Below are 23,675 nucleotides of genomic sequence, written 5' to 3' on the forward strand. Positions count from 1 at the left end.
TGTAAATGGGATTGACTCCTTAATTTCTCTTTCTTCAGTCTCATTGTTAGTGTATAGTTCTGGGCATTGATTTTGTATCCTGCCACACTGCCGAATTGCTGTATGAGTTCTAGCAATCTTGGGGTGGAGTCTTTTGGGTTTTCTGTATACAGTATCATGTCATCTGCGAAGAGGGAGAGTTTGACTTCTTCTTTGCCAATTTGAATGCCTTTTATTTCTTTTGTTGCCTGATTGCTGAGGCTAGGACTTCTAATACTACGTTGAATAGCAGTGGTGAGAGTGGACATCCCTGTCTTGTTCCTGATCTTAGGGGAAAGGCTCCCAGTATTTCCCTATTGAGAATGATATGTGCTGTGGGCTTTTCATAGATGGCTTTTAAGATGCTGAGGAATGTTCCCTCTATCCCTCCACTCTGAAGAGTTTTGACCAGGAATGAATGCTGTATTTTGTCAAATGCTTTGTCTCATCTATTGAAGGGTCATGTGGTTCTTGTTTTTTCTCTTGTTGATATGATCTATCACATTGATTGCTTCATAAGTGTTGAACCGGCCTTGCATCCTGGGGATAAATCCCACTTGGTCATGGTGAATAATCTTCTTAATATACTGTTGGATCCTGTTGGCTAGTATCTTGTTGAGAATTTTTGCATCTGTGTTCATCAGGGATATTGGTCTATAATTCTCCTTTTTGGTGGGGTCTGTCTGGTTTTGGAATTAAGGTGATGCTGGCCTCAGAGAAAGAGTATGGAAGTACTCCATCTCTTTCTATCTTTCCGAACAGCTTTAGTAGAATAGGTATGGTTTCTTCTTTAAACGTTTGATAGAATTCCCCTGGGAAGCCATCTGGCCCTGGACTTTTGTGTCTTGGGAGGTTTTTGATGACTGCTTCAATTTCCTCCCTGGCTATCGGCCTGTTCAGGTTTTCTATTTCTTCCTGTTCCAGTTTTGGTAGTTTCTGGTTTTCCAGAAATGCGTCCACTTCTTCTAGATTGCCTAATTTATTGGCGTATAGCTGCTCATAACAAGTTTTTAAAGTCATTTGTATTTTCTTGGTATCGGTGGTGGTCTCTCCTTTCTCATTCATGATTTTATTGAGTCTTATCTCCCTTCTTTTTAATAAGGCTGGCTAATGGCTTATCTATCTTATTAATTCTTTCAAAGAACCAACTCCTAGTTTTGTTGATCTGTTCCAGAGTTCTTCTGGTTTCTATTTCATTGAGTTCTGCCCGAATCTTTATTAACTCTCATCTTCGGCTGAGTGAAGGTTTTATTTGCTCTTCCTTCTCCAGCTCCTTTAGGCACAAGGTTAGCTTTTGTATTTGAGTTCTTTCCAGTTTTTGGATGGATGCTTGTATTAATATGTATTTCCCCCTCAGGACTGCTTTTGCTGTATCCCAAAGATTTTGAACAGTTGTATCTTCATTCTCATTAGTTTCCATGAATCTTTTTAATTCTTCTCTAATTTCCTGGTTGACCCTTTCATCTTTTAGCTGGATGGTCCTTAACCTCCATGTGTTTGAAATCCTTCCAAACTTCTTCTTGTGATTTAGTTCTAGTTTCAAAGCATTATGGTCTGAAAATATGCAGGGGACAATCCCAATCTTTTGGTATTGATTAAGACCTGCTTTGTGACCCAGTATGTGGTCTATTCTGGAGAAAGTTCCATGTGCGCTTGAGAAGAATGTGTATTCAGTTGCATTTGGATGTAAAGTTCTGTAAATATCTGTGAAATCTATCTGGTTCAGTGTATCATTTAAAGCTCTTGTTTCTTTGGAGATGTTGTGCTTAGAAGATCTATCAATTGCAGAAAGCGCCATGTTCAAGTCTCCAGGTATAAGTGTATTGTTATCTAAGTATGTCTTAACTTTGGTTATTAATTGATTGATATATTTGGCAGCTCCCACATTCGGGGCATAAATATCCATGATTGTTAGGTCCTCTTGTTGGATAGATTCTTTAAGTATGATATAGTGTCCCTCTTCATCTCTCACTACAGTCTTTGGGATAAACTTTAATTTATCTGATATAAGGATGGCTACCCCTGCTTTCTTTTGAGGACCATTTGAATGGTAAATGGTTCTTCAACCTTTTATTTTCAGGCTGTAGGTGTCCTTAGGTCTCAAATGAGTTTCTTGTAGACAGCAAATAGATGGGTCTTGCTTTCTATCCAGTCTGAAACCCTGTGCCTTTTGATGGAATCATTAAGCCCATTCACGTTCATTTACTATTGAAAGATATGAGTTTAGTGTCATCATAATACCTATTCAATCTCTGTTTTTGTGGATTGTTTCCTTGGACTTCCTCTTTCTTTTACAGAGTGCCCTTTAATATTTCTTGCAGAGTTGGTTTGGTGGTCACATATTCTTTCAGTTCCTGCCTATCTTGGAAGCTCTTTATATCTCCTTCTATTCTGAGTGAGAGCCTTGCTGGATAAAGTATTCTTGGCTGCAGGTTCTTCTCATTTAGGACCCTGAATATCTCCTGCCAGCCCTCTCTGGCCTGCCAGGTCTCTGTGGAGAGGTCTGCTGTTAACCCAATACTTCTCCCCATAAAGGTTAGGGATCTCTTGTCTCTTGCTGCTTTAAGGATCTTCTCTTTATCTTTGGAATTTGCAAGTTTCACTATTAAATGTTGGGGTGTTGAATGGTTTTTATTGATTTTAGGGGGGATCTCTCTATCTCCTGGATCTGAATGCCTGATTCCCTTCCCAAGTTAGGGAAGTTCTCAGCTATGATTTGTTCAAATACACTTTCTGGTCCTCTGTCCCTTTCGACACCCTCAGGAACCCCAATTTTTTTTTTTTTTTTTAGAAATCCCAATTAAACATAGATTTTTTCCTTCTGAGGCTGTCATTTATTTCTCTTAACCTTTCCTCGTGATCTTTTCATTGTTTTTCTCTTTTTTCCTCAGCTTCCTTCCTTGCCATCAACTTGTCTTCTATGTTACTCACTTGTTCTTCTACCTTGTTAACCCTCGTCGTTAGGACCTCCATTACATCTTATTTAATTGATTTTTAATTTCAGCCTGATTAGATCTAAATTCTGCAGTCATGAAGTCTCTTGAATCCTTTATGCTTTTTTATAGAGCCACCAGTAGCTTTATAATTGTGCTTCTGAATTGGCTTTCTGACATCGAATTGTAATCCAAATTCTGTAACTCTGTGGGAGAGAGGACTGTTTCTGATTCTTTCTTTTGTGGTGAGTTCTTCCTTCTAGTCATTTATCTCAGTGCAGAGTGGCTAAAAACAAGTTGTACTGGAAAATGGAAGGAAAAAGAGAAAAAAAAAAGGGTGGGAACAAACAAAAAACAAGGAGGGGTATCCTCTGATTCTATATACTGTAAGTCCCTAGACTTCCCCTAGAACTTTCCAGCGCTACTTGGTCAAGAACTTGCTCTCCTCTGCCCTTCCAGCTGGTCTTCTGGGGAAGCGGCCTGCTGTGCTAATTCTCAGGTGTGTGCACCTGGGGGAGCTGCCCCACGCCCTGCCAGGTGCAGGGTTCAGTGGGAGCTATTTATCCTGTGAAGCCCCTGCTCCCTGGTGGCCCTGCTCAGTGCCAGGAACAAGGTGACACCAGGAGAAACAACAACAGGGGCTGTGGCCAGTTATCCAGCCCTGGAGTCAGTTCCAGCCGTAACTCCACAGCTCCCCGTCCGCAGGGGCCTGGACGCTCAAGGGGCGGGGGCACTGATCTGCACAGCTCGGAGGCGCCTGGCAGCAGGAGCGTCCTTGCTGTCCTGTGTCCTCCTGGCCTCCACCTGTGCAGATCACAGCTGGATCCTGGGCTGTGTCCACCAGCGCCTTGGGCTCCAGGGTCTGCGCCACGGCTGGAGTGACACTCCCGGGGCCGCGCAGCCTCCTCACGTGGAGCCGCCGCCTGAGGGAGTTGCTCCCAGGGCCCCGCCGGGCGCGCCCTCCAGCCCTTTAGGGAGCTCGGCCCACAGTGTGTGGCGTGCTCTCCACCAGGGCGCAGGCACAGTTCCTGTTAGTGACCCCGGGAGCCTGAGGGCATCACTGCCCTTCCTGGGATCCTGCCCGAGTTCCCTGCCAGCACCTTTCCATCCGGAAAGTAAGAGATTGGTAAAAAATCATTGGTAAACAATCATTTTATGATTGTTTTATGTGTTTGTTTTATGTTCCTAGCATTAAAACCTTGGCTGGCAGGGCTCTGTGTCCACAGAAACAATAGGTGACTGTTCACCTATGCATTTTGGACCTACTTCAGAGAGGCAAAGACTTTGTGTCCCCATGCAGTGGGATTCTCACTCCCCATGTCCCTCCTTCATTCACAGTGCCACTTCATAGGAACCGGATTCCATCTCAGGAGGATTTGGGCTGCAAGTAAGAGATTGGTAAAGTTCCTGCTTCTCCGGGACTGGGCTTTCCTGTCCTGGGAGCTCTCACACCGCCCGGCCTTAGCCCGGCTCCTTGAGGTGGGGGGCCCTCCCCCTTGGATGCTTTTTTATTAATTTATTTTTTTCTGTCTTCCTACCTTAATAGAAGCGTGAACTCTTCTCACTGTAGCATTCCAAATGTTCTCTCTTTAAATCTCAGTCCAAACTTGTAGGTTTTCATGATGATTTGAAAGTTATCTAGCTAAGTTGGTGGGGACAGGTGACTTGGGGACCCTACTCTTCCACCATCTTGCCCCACCTCTCCTATCTCTCACAATTCTGATACTGGAAGTCCAAGAGCAAGGTGCTAATAGAAACCATGTCAGATAAAGAACCTCTTTCTAGATTGCAGATGGCTGCCTTCTCTTGTACCCACATGGCAGAGAGAAACAGACAGGCAGAAAGCAAACTCTTTCTTGTGTCTCTTCTTACAAAGCACTGATCTCAGTCATGAGGCCTCCATCCTCATGACCGAATCACCTCCCAAAGGCCCTTTCTGCAGATACCATCGCATTAGGAGTTAGGTTCCAATATATGAATTTGGGAGGACACATTCAGTCTATAGCAAGTTTATTCCATAGACTACTAACCAAGCCAAAGATCATATCTACATATAAATGTTAAGCCGGAGAATTTGTGTTTACCACCTGTGAACTTGCTACCCTGTGAGCTTGGTACCCTGTGAACCTGGTACCCAGCCCATCTCCCATCTTCAGTGGACTGGCATCTGCCTTGAGTGCAGGATATCACCCACCATCTGACGCAGCCCCTTTTATCCCTAAAGGGAGTGGCACAGGAAAGACCCCAGGCCCCCTAGGCAGAAGCCAGCCCATATCACCCACTCATCCTCTGCTTTCCAACACCTTTAGCCTGAGCTCATCTTGTAACTCATGACCAGAAAGCAACAAGCAATAGCCAACACATACAATCATTTTATGATTGTTTTATGTGTTTGTTTTATGTTCCTAGCATTAAAACCTTGGCTGGCAGGGCTCTGTGTCCACAGAAACAATAGGTGACTGTTCACCTATGCATTTTGGACCTACTTCAGAGAGGCAAAGACTTTGTGTCCCCATGCAGTGGGATTCTCACTCCCCATGTCCCTCCTTCATTCACAGTGCCACTTCATAGGAACCGGATTCCATCTCAGGAGGATTTGGGCTGCAAGTAAGAGAAAACACTCACAATGACATAAAAAATAAAGAGGTTTATAATCTTATGTAATGAGAAATCTAATGACCAGCAGTTGATTGACTTGAGATCCGACACTCATCAAAGAGCTGAGCTTTTTCTGTGTCCATTGTTCTTGGCTTATTGCCTTTTGTCCCATAATTGTCCCTCATTGGTCAGATGATTGTTGTGGCTCCAAGCGCTATACATTCACATAAAAACATGAAGAGGTCAGAAAAACCCTGGCCCTCCTTTGTGTTGCTTTTAACCAGGAATCGTCCAGCTAACTTCCTCTTACATATCATTGAGGAGATTTTGCTCCACACTTTGTCTCAGAAGTCACAGACAAGACCAAATAAGTCAACTGTGGATGCCTTAGAGCCATACTGACCCATCCTGACATGCCCAGAAGGTGGGGTCTGCTAGTGAGGACAAAGGGTGGGCAGCCAGCAGTGACTGCTGCACTCCCCCATGACCCTCAAAAATTTCTGCCTCTCCCAAGACATTTTCAGAGTCCTCCACCATAGCAAGATACCTCTTAGATGGGGGACTTATCAGACTTTGCTTTTCATTTTGCCTTTTCTCAACCGCCCCCCCCCCCACACCATACATTATCTCATTTCACTTTCACAAAACCCTGAGGTTTAGTGAATGTGGGACAAAGGTCATTCCCCAATCCTGTTCCCTCTCTTGACCCACCCAATAGGGCTGCAAGGTGAACTAAAGTCCGGGGCTCCTTTCTGTAACAGCTCACAGGTTTTTACACTGGATTTGGTAGATGGGCTTCAGAGATACACTGACCCAGCTGAAATTATTCACAAAATTGTAAACATGCATGTCAGATAGAAGCACTCAGTAAGTAGAAAAGTCAGTATGTATGTGTGTAAGTTTATATGTGTGTACATATATATATTTATAAATGTTGCATACATGCCTAACCATTTTAACTGAAAGCACAAATGTACCTTTATTCCTCAGTTGCATGCTCAGGGGTGAAGGACAGGGACTCTGAAATCCAGTGGCCTGAGTTAAAATCCTGACTTGGTAACTTACTACCTGGATGACAGGATAGGACACTTAGTGCCTCTGGGCCTCCGTTTCTTCTTCTGCAAGCTGGCTCCACAGATCATTGGGATCACATGAATCAATTCCATGTAGAATGTGCACAGTAAGCAGCAGACACCTTTTTGGTGTTACCATCTAGATTCTACCTAGTGTTGTTTGTTTTTGCAGGAGTCATACCTCTAATGTGCCTACTACCAGTTCCACTTTGAACTTCTTTCAAATGGAGCAAAGCCCATGCAAAGTGTAAACTCTCCTGGGCTTTTACGATGATTATATCCTGTCTTCTTTGGCTGTCTCTTTCACACAGTGGTGTTCGGGATGGATCAGTGGAGTATCCAGGCCCAGGGTATACAGTAAGGAGGGGCACTGTCTAGAGAGAATTTTAAAACAATAATAAAACTCAAAGTGATTCTGCTTTGTATCATCACTATATCCTACAATTCTAAATAATATTAGTGAGAGAAACCCTCCCCACTGGGAAAGGGCTATTCCCAATGCCCCACCCATGGTCCGCCAGTGCCTCATACCTACCCTTAGTTCAACTTACCTTCCAAGAATCCATTTGATTTTCATAAAAAGCACAACTTGCCTTTATGGATACTTAATGTGCCAAGTACCTGAGCTGTATAATGACAACAGCAGTGTGGCTAAACTGGAGGGGACAGGCACAGCATGGTATGCTCACAGTGATGCAGCACCATCCACCATGGGCCTGAACAGACAACCTCAGGGGCAGCCTGCTCCCCAGGATTAGAGAGTCCTTGGTAGTACCGCATATGACCAGAGGAAATGGACAGTTTCCTGATAACCTGAAGTCCTCTAAGAGAGTTTCCTTGGGGGACATCTTTCTGGGGAAAAGTTCTGTAGAAAAGAAACCTTTGCCCCATCAGAAAACAGTGGGCAGTTTGGAGTGTGAGACTATGGGTGGCTCATCCACCAGGAACTATCCGCTTTCCATGTAGTAGTCTGAGGTAAAGGACTATCATTGCTTTGCACATCAAGGTTTCATGAAGCAAATCCTAATAAAGTGAGTCTGATTTTTCCCAGAGGCACAAGGATGCAAAGTCCTTGCCCACCCAGGGACACTACATCAGGCTAACCACAGACTGTTCTCAGACAGAGAGCAGAGCTACAGCGATGGTAGAAGATGGGAGCAAGGAGAGAAAGGGGACAAGAAAGATTGCTTTTTGAAGGCTCCCTGTTCTTCATCAGCCAGATCCTAGACATCTTAAAGCCAGACATGATGTCTTATTCATCTTTGTGTCTCTGGCATCAAGACACCTGAGAGACATTTAATCAATGTTGAATGAATAAAGAATGAATAAAATTAGATGTTCCCAATATACTAACTTTAGGTAATTCAGAGAAAGGCAGTGTGCTGTTGTCATTATACAGTTCAGGTACTTGGCACATTAAGTATCCATAAAGGCAAGTTGTGCTTTTTATGAAAATCAAATGGATTCTTGGAAGGTAAGTTGAACTAAGGGTAGGTATGAGGCACTGCAGACCATGGGTGGGGCATTGGGAATAGCCCTTTCCCAGTGGGGAGGTTTTCTAATATTATTTAGAATTGTAGAAAAATAGAAGAAAAGAAGAATGTACATTGTAGAGTAAGGCAGGCCAACATTTAAATCACAGCTTTAACTTTGGCTTGGGCAAGTTATTTATGTACCAGAGCCTTCATTTCCTCTTCTGGAAAATTGGAACAAGAATCCTTTAACTGTTGCAAGAATTGTAAGTAATGAATTGAGAGCTCCTAACATAGTATTGACTGAGGGTTAGACACACAGATCAACAGCATAGGATATAGAACCCAGAAATAGCCCCCACACAAATAAGCTCAGCTGATTTTTGACAAAGGAACCAAGCCAATTCAATGGAGGATGAAGAGTCTTTTCCACAAATGATGACAAAGCAAATGAACTGTAGCCAAAAAATATGAACCTGAACCTAAATCATAATAATTCAAAAATTAGCTCAAAATGAATCACAGAATAAATGTAAAATGTACAACTATAAAACCTCAAAGAAAATACGCAGACCCAGGGCTAGGCAAAGAGCTCTTAGCCATAACACAAAAGCATGATCCAAGAAAAAGAAAAATGTATGAATTGGACCTCTGTTCTGCAAGAAAACAAAACAAAAACACAACTATTAAGAAGATGAAAAGACAAGCTATAGACTGGGAGAAAATATTTTAAAAGCACATGTCAACAAAGGATTTGTATCTAAAATACACAGTGAGCTATCAATATTCAACAGTAAAAAAAAAAAAATCCAAATCTAAAAATGGGAAAAAGCCATGAACAGACATGTCACCAAAAAAGAGATACAGATGGCAAATAAGCACATTGAAAGATATTCAACCTTAGAACCACAATGAGCCATCACTGCATACCTATCAGAATGGCTGAAATTTTAAAAAGTGATAATATCAAATGCCGGAGAGGACATGGAGCTACCAGATCTCTCATACATTGCTAGTAGGGATGTAAAATTCTAGAAAATAATTTGACAGTTTCTTATGAGACTTTGAATCACTTACCATATGACCAAGAAATTATACTCTTAGGTATTTATCCCAAAGAAATAAAAATGTATGTCTGCACAAAAGCATATACACAAATCTTTGTAGTGACTTTCTTTGCTATAGCCCCAAACTGAAAACAACCCAAATGTCTTTCCTGAGTGAATGGTTAAAGAAATTATGGGGGATGCCTGGGTGGCTCAGTGGTTGAGCATCTGCCTTCGGCTCAGGGCATGATCCTGGAGTCCCAGATTCAAGTCCCACATCGGCCTCCTTGCATGGAGTCTGCTTCTCCTCCTTCTGCCTATGTCTCTGCCTCTCTTACTGTGTCTCTCATGAATAAATAAATAAAATCTTTAAATAAAAAAATAAATAAATATCCATACCGTGGAATCCTGCTCAGCAGTACAGAGAAATGAATATGATGCATGCAATGAGTTGGTGGATCTTGGAATTATGGTGAATAAAAAAGTCAACCACAAAAGATTACATACTATATGATTCCAGTTATGTAGCATCCTTGAAATGGCCAAACTATAGAGATGGAGAACAGATGAGTGATTCTGTTAGCCATGGATCACCAGCGAAACAGAATCAGGAAGATATATACAGATTTATGTAAGAAGAGATTTATTTTAGAAATTGACTCAACAATTCTGGAGGCCAAGAAGTCTTACCATCTGCAAGCCGGAGAACCAGGAAAGCCAGTGGTATAATTCAGTTCTGAGTTCAAAGGCCCAAGAAGTGGGGGCCAATGGTAAAATTTCCTATTCAAGTCTGAAAGACTGAGAACCAGTAGCAGCACTGTCCAAGGGCAAGAGAAGCTGGATATTCCAGCTCAAGAAAAAAGCAAATTTCCTCCTTCCTCTACTTTTTTGTTCTATCCGAGTTCTGAATGGTTTGGATGATGTCTGTTCACACTGATGAAGACGATCTTCTTTTCTCAGTCTACCAATTCACATCCTAATCTCCTATAGAAATACCCTAAATATGTTTTACTAGCTATCTAGGCATCTCCTTATCCCAGTCAAGGTGACATATAAAATCACCTATCACAGTGGTGGACAGGGATTAGGGACAGGAATGAAGTGCTCAAAGGAAGTGGGTATGTTTATAAAAGAGGAGCACAAGGGGCTCTTGTAGTGATGCAACCATTCTATATCTTGAGAGGATTATACAAATCTACACATATGATAAAATTCCATGGAACCAAATACACATACACACACACAGATAAATGCATGGAAAATTTATGCAATCTGAATACACTCAATGGAGTGTACCAAGTCTGTATCCTGGCTGTGATATTTTACTCCAGTTATGCAAGATGTTAGCATTGAGGGCACCTGGGAGAGGGATACACAGGATCTCTCTGAACTATATCTTACAACTGCATTTAAATCTACAATCATCTGAATGGATAAAGAAGATGTGGTTTATGTCTACAATGGAATATTACTCAGCCATTAGAAACAACAAATACCTGCCATTTGCTTTGACGCGGATGGAACTGGAGGGTATTATGCTGAGTGAAATAAGTCAATTGGAGAAGGACAAACATTATATGGCCTCATTCATTTGGGGAATATAAAAAATAGTGAAAGGGAATAAAGGGGAAAGGAGAAAAAATGAGTGGGAAATATCAGAAAGGGAGACAGAACATGAAGACTCCTAACTCTGGGAAATGAACTAGGGAAGGTGGGCGGGGGGTGGGGGTGACTGGGTGACGGGCACTGAGGTGGGCACTTGACAGGATGAGCACTGGGTGTTATTCTATATGTTGGCAAACTGAACACCAATAAAAAATAAATTTATAAAAATAAAAAATAAATAAATAAATAAATCTACAATCATCAAAAATAAATAAATAAATAAATACATAATAAATAAATCTACAATCATCTAACAATGAAAAGTCCAACATTCTAAAATGTGGTCTTAAGATATGGTAAACGTGTATTGGCTAACAAGAATATCAACAGCCTAAGATTATTTAAAAGCCATTTACCTACCATCTATCCTAACTTCTTAAAATATGAATTTGGATAATCTATTGTTCTTTATGCATCTTTTCCAAGAAACAGCTTTTGACTCCACTAATTTGTCTACTCTACCTCTTTTTGGTTTCATTGATTTCTGCTCTGATCTTTATTTCCCTCCTGCACAACTTTGAGTTTAATTTGCTATTTTTTTAGCTTTGTAAAGCAGAAATTTATATTATAAATTTAGAACATTGCTTCTTATCTAATATAAGTATTTTGCTGCCATAAATTCCCCCTAAGTACTGATTAGTTACATCACACAAATTTTGATAAATTGTATTTCCATTTCATTGTGTTCAAACTATTTTTTCTTAACTTCCCTTGAGACTTCCTCTTTGGCCCATGGATTATTTAGAAGCACGTTGTTTAAGTTCCAAATAGTTGGAGAGTCTCTCCAAATATCTTCTGTTACATGTTTATAGTTTTATTTAGTAGTCGTCTGAGAACAAACTTTCCATGATTTCTATTCTTTCAAATTTGCTAAGGTGGGCTAAGAATATATTCTATCTTGGTGAATATTTCATATACTTTTGAAAATAATGCATCCTGCTCTTGTTGCAATCTATAAATGTCAATTCATTCAAGTTCTCTGATGGTGTTCAGGTCTTCTGCATCCTTGCTGATATTCTGTCTACTTGTGATATCAATTACTAAGGAAAAAAATGATGAAGTCTCCAACCATAATAGATTTGTCAGTTTCTCCTTTCATTTTTGTTAGTATTTGCTTTTAGTACTCTGAAGTTCTGTCATTAAGAGCATGCACACCTGTAGGACTGTGATGTTTTCTTGGAGAGTTGAGACTATATCATTATGTAATGTACCTCTACATCTTTGGTAACAATCCTGGTTCTGGAGTCTACCTCATCAGACATTAACATAGTCACTCTAGCTTTTTTATAATTAGTGAATATCATTTAAACTATCTGTGTCTTTATATTTAAAATGAGTTTCTTGTAGTCACTAGAATGGAGTATTGCTTTTCCCATCCATTCTGACAATTTTGCTTTTTAATTGGTATTTTTTGACCATTTACCTCTTGTGGTATTAATCATATGGTTGGATAAGTGAATTTTGCGTTAAATGAGTTGCTTAATGGCTCCATTTTGTCTCCACTATTGATTTATTATGCCTCCATTGTTCATTATTAGGGATTTCCCTAGAGTTTACAATAAATATCTTTAATTAATTAGATTCTATATTAAATATTCTATTCAAGAAATATTCTACTTCACGTGTTGTATAAGGATCTTATGAGTTTATTTGCAACCACTTCCTCCCATCCTTTGTACCATTACTGTCAAGCATTTTACTTTTACATATGCTATAAATACATAATACACTGCTGCTCTCTTTACCTTACTTTCTCTTAGAACTATTAAAAGGAAGAAAAATGAGTTTTATTTCCATATTCATTTATTACATTTCTATTGCTTTTCATTTTGTTATATAAATCCAAGTTTCTACTGGCAGCATATTACTTCCCTGTAAACATTTCCAATTTCCTTTAATATTGTCCAGTGCAGTACATATACATATACGTATACATATACATATACATATACATATTTTTTCCTAGTACAGTTCTGTAGGCAATTAATTTTTTTCACTTTTGTTTGAGAAAGAATGTCTCCATCTTTCAGAGATTTCTTTCTGGATATAGAATTAGCAGGGTTTTTTTATTTCAGCACTTTAAAGATGTCACTCCATTGTCTTCTGGCTTACCTCTTTTGTCATGAAAAGTCTGCTAAATTTCTCACCTTTGTTTCTCTGTATGCAATGTGTCTTTTTCCTCTTGTTGCTTTTAAGATTTTGTCTTTGGTTTTTCATATGTTTAAATATGCTAAATATGGGGATATTTTTGGTGGTGGTGGTAGTGGCGTATTGTTTTCCTGCTTGGTTTTTTTTTTTTCCTAACTTCTTAGATCTATGCTGGAATTTGTCATTCACAGTGTAAAGCTTGTCTGCCATTATTTCTTTAAATATCCTTTGTCTTGTGCTCTCTTTTCCTTCAGGGATTCCACTTACACAGATGTTAGGCTGTCTAGTATTACCCCATAGCTCTTGTGTGTTCTGTTCTGTAGACCTCCACCAACTCTTTTTCTCTGTGCATTTCAATTTAGATAATTTCTGTTGACTTATCTTGATGTTCACAGATTCTCTTCTCAGCTGTGTAAAGTGTACTGATCAGCCGCTCAAAGGCATTCTTCATCTCTCTTACTGTGTTTTTTTCATTTCTAGCATTTCCACTTGTCTTGTTCTTCAAATGCTTTATCTCTTACCAACATGTTGGTTTGTTTGTTGTTTTTCTTATCTTTTCTTATGCTAGCAGTTTTCTGTCGAAAGCCAGAACTAAGCATGCCTTACCTTTTGCTAGGTCTTTAGCATGGGGTTTGGACCAGTCTAGACAAGACTTGAAGCAGGTTTTGGTTTCATTGCTGCTTTGGTTACCCTTAGTGCACTTGGCCTTCAGAGTTCACTGGTGATATCTTGTGTTTTGCCAGAAAGTTTTTCTCACTGTCTGCTGCACCCTCTCTTCAAACTCCTGTCCCTCTTCTAGTACTAAACTGCTATTACTTGCAGCTTGTTAGCCTGGGTGTGGCAATGGGAGCCTGAAGGGTGATGTTTTTGTTATTCTAATTAAGCTTCTGTTTTAGGAAGGTACTGTGTCTCCAGATCTTGGAAAAGAAGTGACCTCCTCCAGCTGTATTTTGGGCTCAGCACATGTTCCTGTCCCTTCCCCAGGGAAAAAAAAAGGGGGATTTTGTTTTTATTTCCTCCTCCCACCCCAAGCTTTACTGGGGAAAGACCCCAATGCCCTAAGGTCAACAGTGTTTGTTGCCCTGCTTTTGCAACTTAAGCTTTTGTTCTTTAGGATAGATGGGGAGAAAGATCTATGAAGGATACTTTCTCAGAATTCTTGCCAATCTTTTTGTGAGCACCAGGTTGGATCCCATGGGAAGAGGTCTACAAGTACATTTGAATTTCCCTTATATCTGTAGCCCCCAGGGTTCTAAATATTCTTTCACTAAACTACGTTCTTCCTTTACCAATTTATTAACAATTTTAGCTGAATTCTTTTTATAGCAGTCCAACTAAGTTTGCCTCAGTGAAAATCATGTCCATTTCTCCTTGTACGTGCCCATCTGTCCTTAGATTTGGACCTGGCTGCTTGCCCTGTGACCTCTGTTCTCTAATGGGTTTAAGGAAAGTTGTGAATCTGCAGTTTGTCTAGCTTGTTGTTGTAATGATAGCACCATGCTCTCCCCGAAACAGAAACCAGAAGTGTCCATTAACTTTTGGAAAATAAGTACTGAAAACACATCCAGGCTGGTTTTGGGAATGTGTCTGTGTTTCTAGGTTAAAAGATAGGAGATCCTAAAAAAAGTATTTGCTGGCTTATTTTGAAAAGCATTTGCTGTTCCTGATATTGCCACCAGAGGGCAAGTCACCACATCACTACATATCTGGCTGGGTGAGGCCAGGTTTCCAGTTGGGAAAAGTCAATATGTAAAGTGGGAGGCAGGGGCATCCAAACCTTAGCTAATGCTTGCAGGGAGGGCCTGTTTTCAAGGCCTTCCTGGCCTGTGCAGCTATAAAGGTCATCAGGCTCTAGCACCTTCAGGTGAGTTCAGCCTTATGCTCAACAGGGGGCAGCCCAGGGAATCAGTTCTGGTCTGGCCATTGAGGATAAAAATTTCCAGGAGCCCAGTGGTAGGGTGTTGAGGCTGAGGGGCATGTGGATCTGTACTATTTTAGTTGGTTTATCTGAAACAAATAAACCAAAATCATAGTGAGAGAAGTGTGATGCCAAAAAAAAAAAAGTCTAAAACAGGTGTTCCTGATTGGTGAGCAGATCTCCAAGTGGGGGAGTCAGGAGCTCACCCATGCTGTCTTAGAGCACCACCATTTTCAGCATACAGGAGGATGGGGAGGGCTGTGGGGAGAAGGACACCCATGGCTGACCACATTCCCCAGCACTTCCCACAATGCTTCTGCTCTCATGCCATGGGTGCAACTAGGCACCTGTTCCCTCTTAAGTGCTGGGGGCTGGGAAATGTAGTAGTGGCTGGGCAGACGCCCCCCAGTAGCACTGCTTCCCTGGGAAGGGAGTGGATGCTGGACCCAAATTGCCCAAGTTGTACCTGCAGTAACTACTTCAAACAGATTATTGCTCTAGGACAATATTTTCCAAAATTTCCATGATTTTAAAAACTACGGAGGATGCTTAATTATAATATAGTCCTTGGCTCCTTTTCCTGGGCACTCTGGTTTGGTCATGGGCATGCAGTCCTGGAATCAGGGCCTTTATCAAGCACTCCAGGGAGCTGTGCTGCCCTAGCAAGTATCTACAGAGGGATCTACTGCCATCCCCACCCCTTCCCAGTGGATGGGAAGCCAAGCCAACTCTCTCTCACCTTTGTGTTGAGTCGTGGAACTGTGGGACAGGCTCCTGGGCACCGCTCAAGGGAGACAGGTCCTGAACCAGCCGTGCAGGCCTCTCAGTGTGACTGCCCTGCAGCTCTGCCCTGGGAGGGGCAGCCTGTCATGGCCATGTCAGGGCAGAACCCAGTGGCCTGAGCTGGGGCCGACCAAGCCGCCCTTGACCAACCAAACTGGAGCAAACTGGAGCACAGTACTGCCAGTCCCCAGAGACTTGAAACAGAAAATCCTCCAGCAACGCAGTGTTTCCTTTATATGGGAGTGGAGAATTATTTGTGCTCACATTTTCTCTTTAGCAACACTGGAGGGCAGCAGTGAGTCAGCGTTTGCAGTTTTTTATTAAGTCAACTATTGGTGGTATTCAGTCGTAGATTTTTATTTACTTATTTGCCTTTTTGTTCTTGCCGTGACACCCTTACCATGAATCATGGTAAATGACACCAGGCTCACGGCCACCGGAGGGTGGGGGCGGGGGGAGGAGAGGTGGAGCAGTGAGGAGGCGGAGGTAGGGCAAACCCAGAGGAGCAGCAAGCTATTCCCTTGCTCTCGCTCAACACTGGGTCCCACAAGAGCTCAGAAGCTTCCAGCAGATGCAGAAAAACCCTGTGGACGCCCTACTCCGCCCAGGCCTTTCTGAAATGGGCCGAGACCCCCCCCCCCCCTCCGTGGGAGGGAGTGTGATGAATGAATCCCCGAGTGAGGGCCAGCCTCCCCTCGCGGTCTCCGCCTACGGGGTACGGGGTACGTCCTCGGGGTACGCGCCTTGGGGAGGCGGCCCTGGCTCCCCGCAGCCTGCTGTTTACTTTTCAGGCCGCTTATCACGCCCTGGCGTTAGGAGACTGTGGTGGTGGTTGTTACCTGGGAGCTCCCGGAGCTAACCCCCCCATCCCCCCACACACACACCCCGGCCGCCTCGAAGTGCTAAAGAATTATCTGAACGAATTCACAAATGAGCCGACTGGCGGGCAGCCCTTACCTGCCTGATGTGTGCGCTGGGGGGTGACCAGGGGCCCGGCTTGGGTCCTTCCTCAGAAAGGAGAGAAGCGGCAGTAGGTCTTTGGTTTTCGGGGTTTGTCTGCTGCCCAACCGCCCACCTGTCTTCTAGCAGACCCAAATCGTTAGCAGAGTCCACATGAGGAGTCCAACTGCTCTTCAAAGTCCACAAGAAATAGGACGGAGTTTAAACTGTCAGCAGCGGTTTTGACACCTGTGGTCTTAACGCTCCTGCTGGCACAGACGGTCCGGGTTCGTCCCCACTCCGTTTCCTTGATTAAGGAGACACCTGGGCTTGGAACCCGCTCCGGGCCTCCCGGGGGCTGCTGCGGCCGCGCCCTCGCCCGCCCGGGCCGCCTGGCAGCGCGTCTCTCTCTTCTGTTGCAGCCGTGATCCCCCTGACGGACTCGGAGCACAAGCTGCTGCCCCTGCACTTTGCGGTGGACCCCGGGAAGGACTGGGAATGGGGCAAAGACGACAACGATAACGCCCGGCTGGCCCAGTGAGCCCCTCCCCGTCCCTGCCCTGCCCCAGCCCCCGCCAGGGCTCCTCCGGGGACAGCCGGGGAGCGCGGGCCCGCGGGGCGCCTCTCACTCAGTCTTCTTCTCCCACCAGCCTGATACTGTCTCTTGAAGCCAAGCTGAACCTTCTGCACAGCTACATGAATGTGACGTGGATCCGGATCCCCTCCGAGACCCGGGTGAGCCCGGCGTGCGCCTGGCCCCGACCAGCGGGTGGGGCCCTGACCGCTCACTCGCCGCTGGCGCGGCGGGGGGCGCATCTGCCAAACGCTGGCCCAGGGCTGGGCTCCCCCACCGGGACCCCCCACCCCGGGACCCCCCCGCCCCCACCCCCACCCCTGTCCGCCCGGCCTGGCCCGGGCGACAAGTGGCTCGGGTTTACCTGGGGCATGTGTGCACGCGTGCCTGAGTGCCTGTACGGAGGCTCGCACTCCATGTGGGGATGGTTGTGGGGGTGGGGGTTTTGGGGGGAGAGGGGCTTGGTCCCACTATTTTCTCCAGAAGGAGAGGAATAAACACACCCACTCAGAAAACAAACCGTAGGCAAGTCACAACACAAAACTATCTCTGCCGAGATCGGAACACGATGTGCTGCAGCCAAGCAGAATTAATTATAAACTGTGTGTGGGTCCTTGGAAAAGTCAGGGAACCGGGAACGCAATTCCTCAGCGCCCCCTCCCTCTCTCCTCCTCCTCCCTCCTCTGGGAGGGCAGTGAGAAGAGGAGCTGCCCGCCACCACGTGGCCCCTCCACCAGGAAGAGTCTGTTCTGTCTCTGCTTCCAGATGCTAAGGATTCACTTTAAGTATCTGATGAGGGATTTGTGTTGTTTTGTTTGTGTTTTGTTTTTTTAAAAAAAAGGCCCTCCTTAGACATCATTATACTTGGCCCTGAGGCAGGGCTCATAAGCAGTATTAAAGGAGTGATAGGAGGAAGCAGTAGGGTGGTACTGACACCGAGTGAGTAGTAGCCAGGCTCTGCCAGGCACTGCTTAGGATGTTTTCATACATCAGCCTTTACCTATATTTAATCTTCATAGAGCTCCTGGAGGCAGGTACTGATATCCCATTTTACTGAGGGCACGAGGGACAGCTGGTGGCAGCCTGGGCTCCAGAGTCCTGCCTCTTCACCTCCACAGTGACCTGTCAACTGCCTGGATGATGCCAGTGTTGCTGGGGGTGTTCTTTCCTGGTACACACATATGGTGTGAAGTCAGCAGCTTTCCATCTACAATCAGGAGGCTCTGGGGCTGGGACACAGCTCTGCACTGCAATGAACAGTGCCAAGCCAGGGTGGCCCCCATGTCAGAATCAAGGCCTGGCAATGACCCTTCCAGCCAGAGGGCATTTGAGCCAGGGCTCCTTACTCACCGGGCTCCCACGGATGGGCACTCCCAGCACCAAGCACACCCCCCTTTCCTGGGCCTAACCCCTTTCTGTGTCACTAACAAAAACCATTTTGAAACCTCTATTTTCTTCCAGACTCAGGGCAGGGTGGGAGGAGGAAGGAAGGCATTTCAGACTGGGAGGTGGTGAGGATGGTTCCTGCTTGCTTCTGGGGACTTGGCTGCAGGAGGTCTCTGGGACCCCTCTCCTGGATCTGCTTGGCAAGGGAGGAAACAAAAATAAAAGGACAGAACAATGGGGCTTTCTCCCAGGCTCTTCCCCTAGAGGTCAAGAAAAGCCTATCTAGGGGTGAGCACCAGTTCTTGCCACTCAGCTTCTAGCAAGAGGTTCCTGATCTCCAATGAAGCTGTCTGAATTCTCTCTCTTCCCTCAAGAAGGAACCTCCACAGGGCAGCAGCAGGTTCTACCCATCTCCTTTCTCAGGCTCTCTGCCTACCCCATGGTCCTGACCAGGTGCCCACACTGGCCTCACTCTCCTTACTGGCAGACAGTGGGCCTCGTCCAAGGTGTTCACAGAGAGGCTCCCTCCTCAGGCCCTCCAGAGACCTTTCTGGGAATGGTAACATCTTTCCTACTAAGCCCAAGTCCCGGCTCAGGATCCTCAGTTTAACACTCCACATTGCCAACCTGAGAAAGGAACCCCTATTACTAAACGGTCATCCCTGAAACTAAGGGCCTATTTGTCCCAGGGTGAGGGCAAGATGTCAACCCCCTGCCTGGAAATGAATAGCTGAGACACCTTTGTAGGAGAGACACCTGAAGATGCAGGCAAAGTGTCACGCTTACCAGAAGGTGCCTCGCTCTATCAAGGAAGGCCAGGCTGGACCAGTGTCAAGTCGCAGACCTGCCTAGCCAGGGCTGAAAAGGGCAGAGCCTGGGCACGGTAATTCTAAACCATCCAGAGGCTCTGGGGCTCAGGGCCGGGCGGATACCTGCACCCTGCCCAAGAGCCCCACCTCGGGGCTCCAGGACACCAGTAAGTAACCCGAGCTACCCACAAAGGCTCCCTGGACTGGGGCAGTGAGGAGCCTCACTGGGAGCAGCCTGGGTGCTGGGGTGGTCTGCCTTTGTCAGCCAGGCCCCACGTGGGGACATCGGACCTCTAACCACCTTCCCTCCACCCCCCCCCCCCTTCTCCTCCTCCCCACAGGCCCCTCTGGCTCAGCCGGAATCCCCAACAGCCTCCGTGGGGGAGGACGTGCAGTCTCTGGCCGACTCCCTGGACTCGGACCGGGACTCGGTGTGCAGCAATTCCAACAGCAATAATGGCAAGAACGGCAAGGACAAGGACAAGGAGAAGCAGCGCAAGGAGAAGGACAAGACCCGCGCGGACTCCGTGGCCAACAAGCTGGGCAGCTTCAGCAAGACGCTGGGCATCAAGCTAAAGAAAAACATGGGCGGCCTGGGCGGCCTGGTGCACGGCAAGATGGGCCGCGCTAACTCGGCCAACGGCAAGAACGGCGACGCGCCCGAGCGCGGCAAGGAGAAGAAGGCCAAGTCGCGCAAGGGGAGCAAGGAGGAGTCGGGGGCGTCGGCGAGCACGTCGCCGTCGGAGAAGACCACGCCGTCGCCCACGGACAAGGCAGCCTGGGCGTCGCCGGCCGACAAGGGCGGCGGGCCGCGGGGCGACGCCTGGAAGTACAGCACGGACGTGAAGCTGAGCCTCAACATCCTGCGCGCCGCCATGCAGGGCGAGCGCAAGTTCATCTTCGCCGGCCTGCTGCTCACCAGCCACCGGCACCAGTTCCACGAGGAGATGATCGGCTACTACCTGACCAGCGCGCAGGAGCGCTTCAGCGCCGAGCAGGAGCAGCGGCGCCGCGACGCCGCCGCCGCCGCCGCCGCCGCCGCCGCCGCCACGGCCAAGCGGCCGCCGCGCAGACCGGAGGCCGAGGGCGCGCCGGGCCCCGAGCGCGCGTCTCCCGGGCCGCCGGCCGGGCCGCCCACGCAGCTGGTGCTCAAGCTCAAGGAGCGCCCGAGCCCCGGGCCGGCGGCGGGCGCGCGGGCGGCGCGGGCGGCGGCGGGCGGCGCGGCCTCCCCGGGCCCCGGCGGGGGCGCGCGGCGCGCGGGGGCCGGCGGACCGCTCCCGGGCCGCAGCCCGCCGGCGCCGGCGCGCCAGAGCGTCATCCACGTGCAGGCGGCGGGCGCGCGGGACGAGGCGTGCGCGCCGGCGGTGGGCGCGCTGCGGCCGTGCGCCACGTACCCGCAGCAGAACCGCTCGCTGTCGTCGCAGAGCTACAGCCCCGCGCGCGCCGCCGCCCTGCGCACGGTCAACACGGTGGAGTCGCTGGCGCGCGCGGGGCCCGGCGCCCTGCCGGGGGCGGCGGGGGCGGCGGGGGCGGCCGGCGCCGCCGAGCACAAGTCGCAGACCTACAGCAACGGCTTCGGCGCGGCGCGCGACGCCCTGGAGTTCGCGGACGCCGACGCCCACGCCCACGCCCACGCCCCGGCCGCGCGCTCGAACGGTGAGTGCGGCCGCGGCGGCCCGGGGCCGGCGCAGCGGCGCTGCCTGCGCGAGAACTGCGCGTTCTACGGGCGCGCCGAGACCGAGCACTACTGCTCCTACTGCTACCGCGAGGAGCTGCGGCGGCGGCGCGAGTCGCGCGGGGCCCGGCCCTGAGGGCGGCGCGCGCCGGCGTTTACCATCAAGGATTCCTTTTCCATTCTGTCGGTGTCTTTTTTACGTGCCCTGGTCAACCGGAAGGCCGGCGACCCCTCGGTCAGCGCCGTGTACGTGTTTGGTCAAACGTCCCTCATGGTGCCTGAACCTACACTGACGCCACTCAGGTAGTAGACGGATAGGAAACAAGTCATACTGTCGGAAGTGGGTGTGCTAGCTAGCATCTGCCTCGTACCTGTGGAAACTCAATAGCCATTGCAAGAGTATTTTTGTTCCTCAATAAGAGAAATAAAGAAATTTGCAGCCCTTTGTTTTTAGAAGGGAGTGTTTCACATTTTTTTTCCTGTTTCCTTTTTGGTTTTTCTTTTTCTCCTCGCCCCGCCCCGCCCCGCTCCCCTAACCCAGCGGCCACTCGAGTGCGGTCGGTACCACCCGGGGGTTGGCAGCAAACTCGCAGCCCGGGGCCTGCGGCGGCGGCTCCTGCGCTGCGGGCTCGCACCTGCTTCCCCTGCCGGGTTCCTGCAGGACCGGAGGCGCTGTGCGCCCGCTGACGCGTCCCGGGGGTCGCGGGGGGGTGCGCCCGTTAGTGACACGCAGCTCCGTCTCTTACACAGAACCTCCTCCCGCGCACCCCACCCCACCCCACCCCACCCCCACCCCGGCTCGAGCAACATTCACACTGCCATCACGGCCGCAGGCGTCCAGGACGGGCACTGGACCACCTACCTCGCGGGGGCGCGGCGGCTGGGGTGCAGTGATCCCTCCCGGGACGGGCAGCCCCGGTGACAGGAGCTTTCCAAAGACAACTTGAGTCCAAAACACATGGTTCCGAACTCTATCTGGAAATGCCTAGGTATAAGCAAAGATGACCGCCCGCTCACGTTTCTCCTTTGAAAACACTTCTGCAGTGAACTATCGCCCGAGGGCCCCTAGGAAGTGGTCAGCGGTGCCCCAGAGAGAGGCGAGGAACTGACCCTTTGGTCGCTGTGTAAGGCTCCCCCACCCCCACTAGGCTGCTTTCAAATCCGACCTGCATCTCTTTCCAAAGGGAAGGGGCTGAGGGAAGCCCGGAAGGAAGCCCATCCCCACCTTCACCTGCATCTGTCTGGGTTCAGCCAGGTAAAGGGGCGCCACTCCCATTGGGGTCCCTTCTGCAGGGCAGGGTCACCCTGCCCGTGGCTCCATAACACGTTGAAGGGGCAGCCCCATCTCTGAGCGATCCCTTTTTTTGGTGCCTCCTACATTTCTCGAGGAAAATAAAAATGTGTCCTTAGCTACCCTGTTTTGAGCAGCAATATGCAGCCTCTTCCTTCTAAGATTACCTCTGAAGAATACCGTTCTTGGCCAAGGACACTGAGCAGTTAAATCTGCCTCACTAAAGAGAGATCGTGTCTCCAAGAAATACGGATAAGATGGGTAAAATCCTCACTAGCGAAAGAATGCTTTAAAACCTGCGAGAGCCTTAGAATAGCTTCCAATAGCGCCCAGCTTTGCTGTGGGTGTATCCTCAGAAAATGCAGGAGGTAGACCATATCTTCATTGGACCCAGCTTCTCCTTCTCCAGAAAGGATGCTTTTCCCTATGACATAAAGAGCAGCAAAAAAAGAAAAAAAAAGAAAAAAAATTAAAAAACAAAAAAAAGGGTATTTTTTTTCACTTGTTTGAAGAATTACAGTAATTTGAGTATCTCCTGTGAGCAATTCCTTTTTGTTTTTAATTATTCCACAGCACGTGGAGTTTTCAGTAATTTATTCAAGATTTGCATAAGTGGTTCCTTAAAATTATTTATTAAATAGAATCTTTAAGAAATCTTTTGGAAGTTTTACCTTTCATGCCGAACATACTTTCAATGTGTAGTAATTACTAACATCCAATGTATTCCACTCATATTACTGGGGTTTCTTTTGTTACTCAGAAAAAACGTTTTTTAAAAATCTCTCATCGAGAGGGTTTGTGGCAGCTTTTTGGACTGATTCTTTGTGTTATGCTGAGCAACTGCATTGCCATCCAAAACTGTGATGTCACAGGAAGTATTGCATCACATGTAGACACTGGCTATAGCTCTCACCCCTCACTCTTAGAGGATTGAGACAGCCAACCTTGAAAATGTTTGATTTTGCATTCAGAAACCAAACTCATGTGCACAAGAAGGCATAAAGTCAATTTATGTTTGTTTTTAAATTTTTTAATATTAAAATAGCCAACCAGTAATCTCCAAAACTGGCTATGCAAACATTTTATCTTCTCATGCCAGGTTTAAAAAAAAAAAAGTTTGGGCGGGGGGGGGGGGGGGAAGCGGGGGCAAGCTGAGAATAAACATGGTTCATTGTAATACCGGAGAAAACCTTCCAAACCAGCCAGTGTAATCCATAGGTATTGTTAAAAAAAAAAAAAAAAAAAAGGATGACATATTCTATCTCCTTGAATTTCAGAGTCCCCTCCTTCACCCCATCTGATAGGTGTGCCATGAATAAGAGCCTGAGATCCAGCTACTGGCCACCG

At 47.0% G+C, this 23,675-nt stretch overlaps 1 protein-coding gene across 1 annotated transcript in view; it reads left to right on the plus strand.

Moving 5' to 3' along the window:
* Nucleotides 1–21,493, plus strand: part of OTUD7A (OTU deubiquitinase 7A) — a 378,372-nt gene extending 356,879 nt beyond the window's left edge. The window contains exons 12-14 of the mRNA XM_072737039.1: nucleotides 17,016–17,130; nucleotides 17,244–17,328; nucleotides 19,704–21,493. Of these exons, the coding sequence (XP_072593140.1) occupies nucleotides 17,016–17,130; nucleotides 17,244–17,328; nucleotides 19,704–21,173 (1,670 nt within the window). The 3' untranslated portion in view covers nucleotides 21,174–21,493. The remainder of the gene's footprint in view (nucleotides 1–17,015; nucleotides 17,131–17,243; nucleotides 17,329–19,703) is intronic.
* Nucleotides 21,494–23,675: the final 2,182 nt, after the last annotated feature.

The sequence above is a fragment of the Vulpes vulpes genome, chromosome 14 (assembly GCF_048418805.1).
Source record: "Vulpes vulpes isolate BD-2025 chromosome 14, VulVul3, whole genome shotgun sequence".
Taxonomy (NCBI): Eukaryota; Metazoa; Chordata; class Mammalia; order Carnivora; family Canidae; genus Vulpes; species Vulpes vulpes.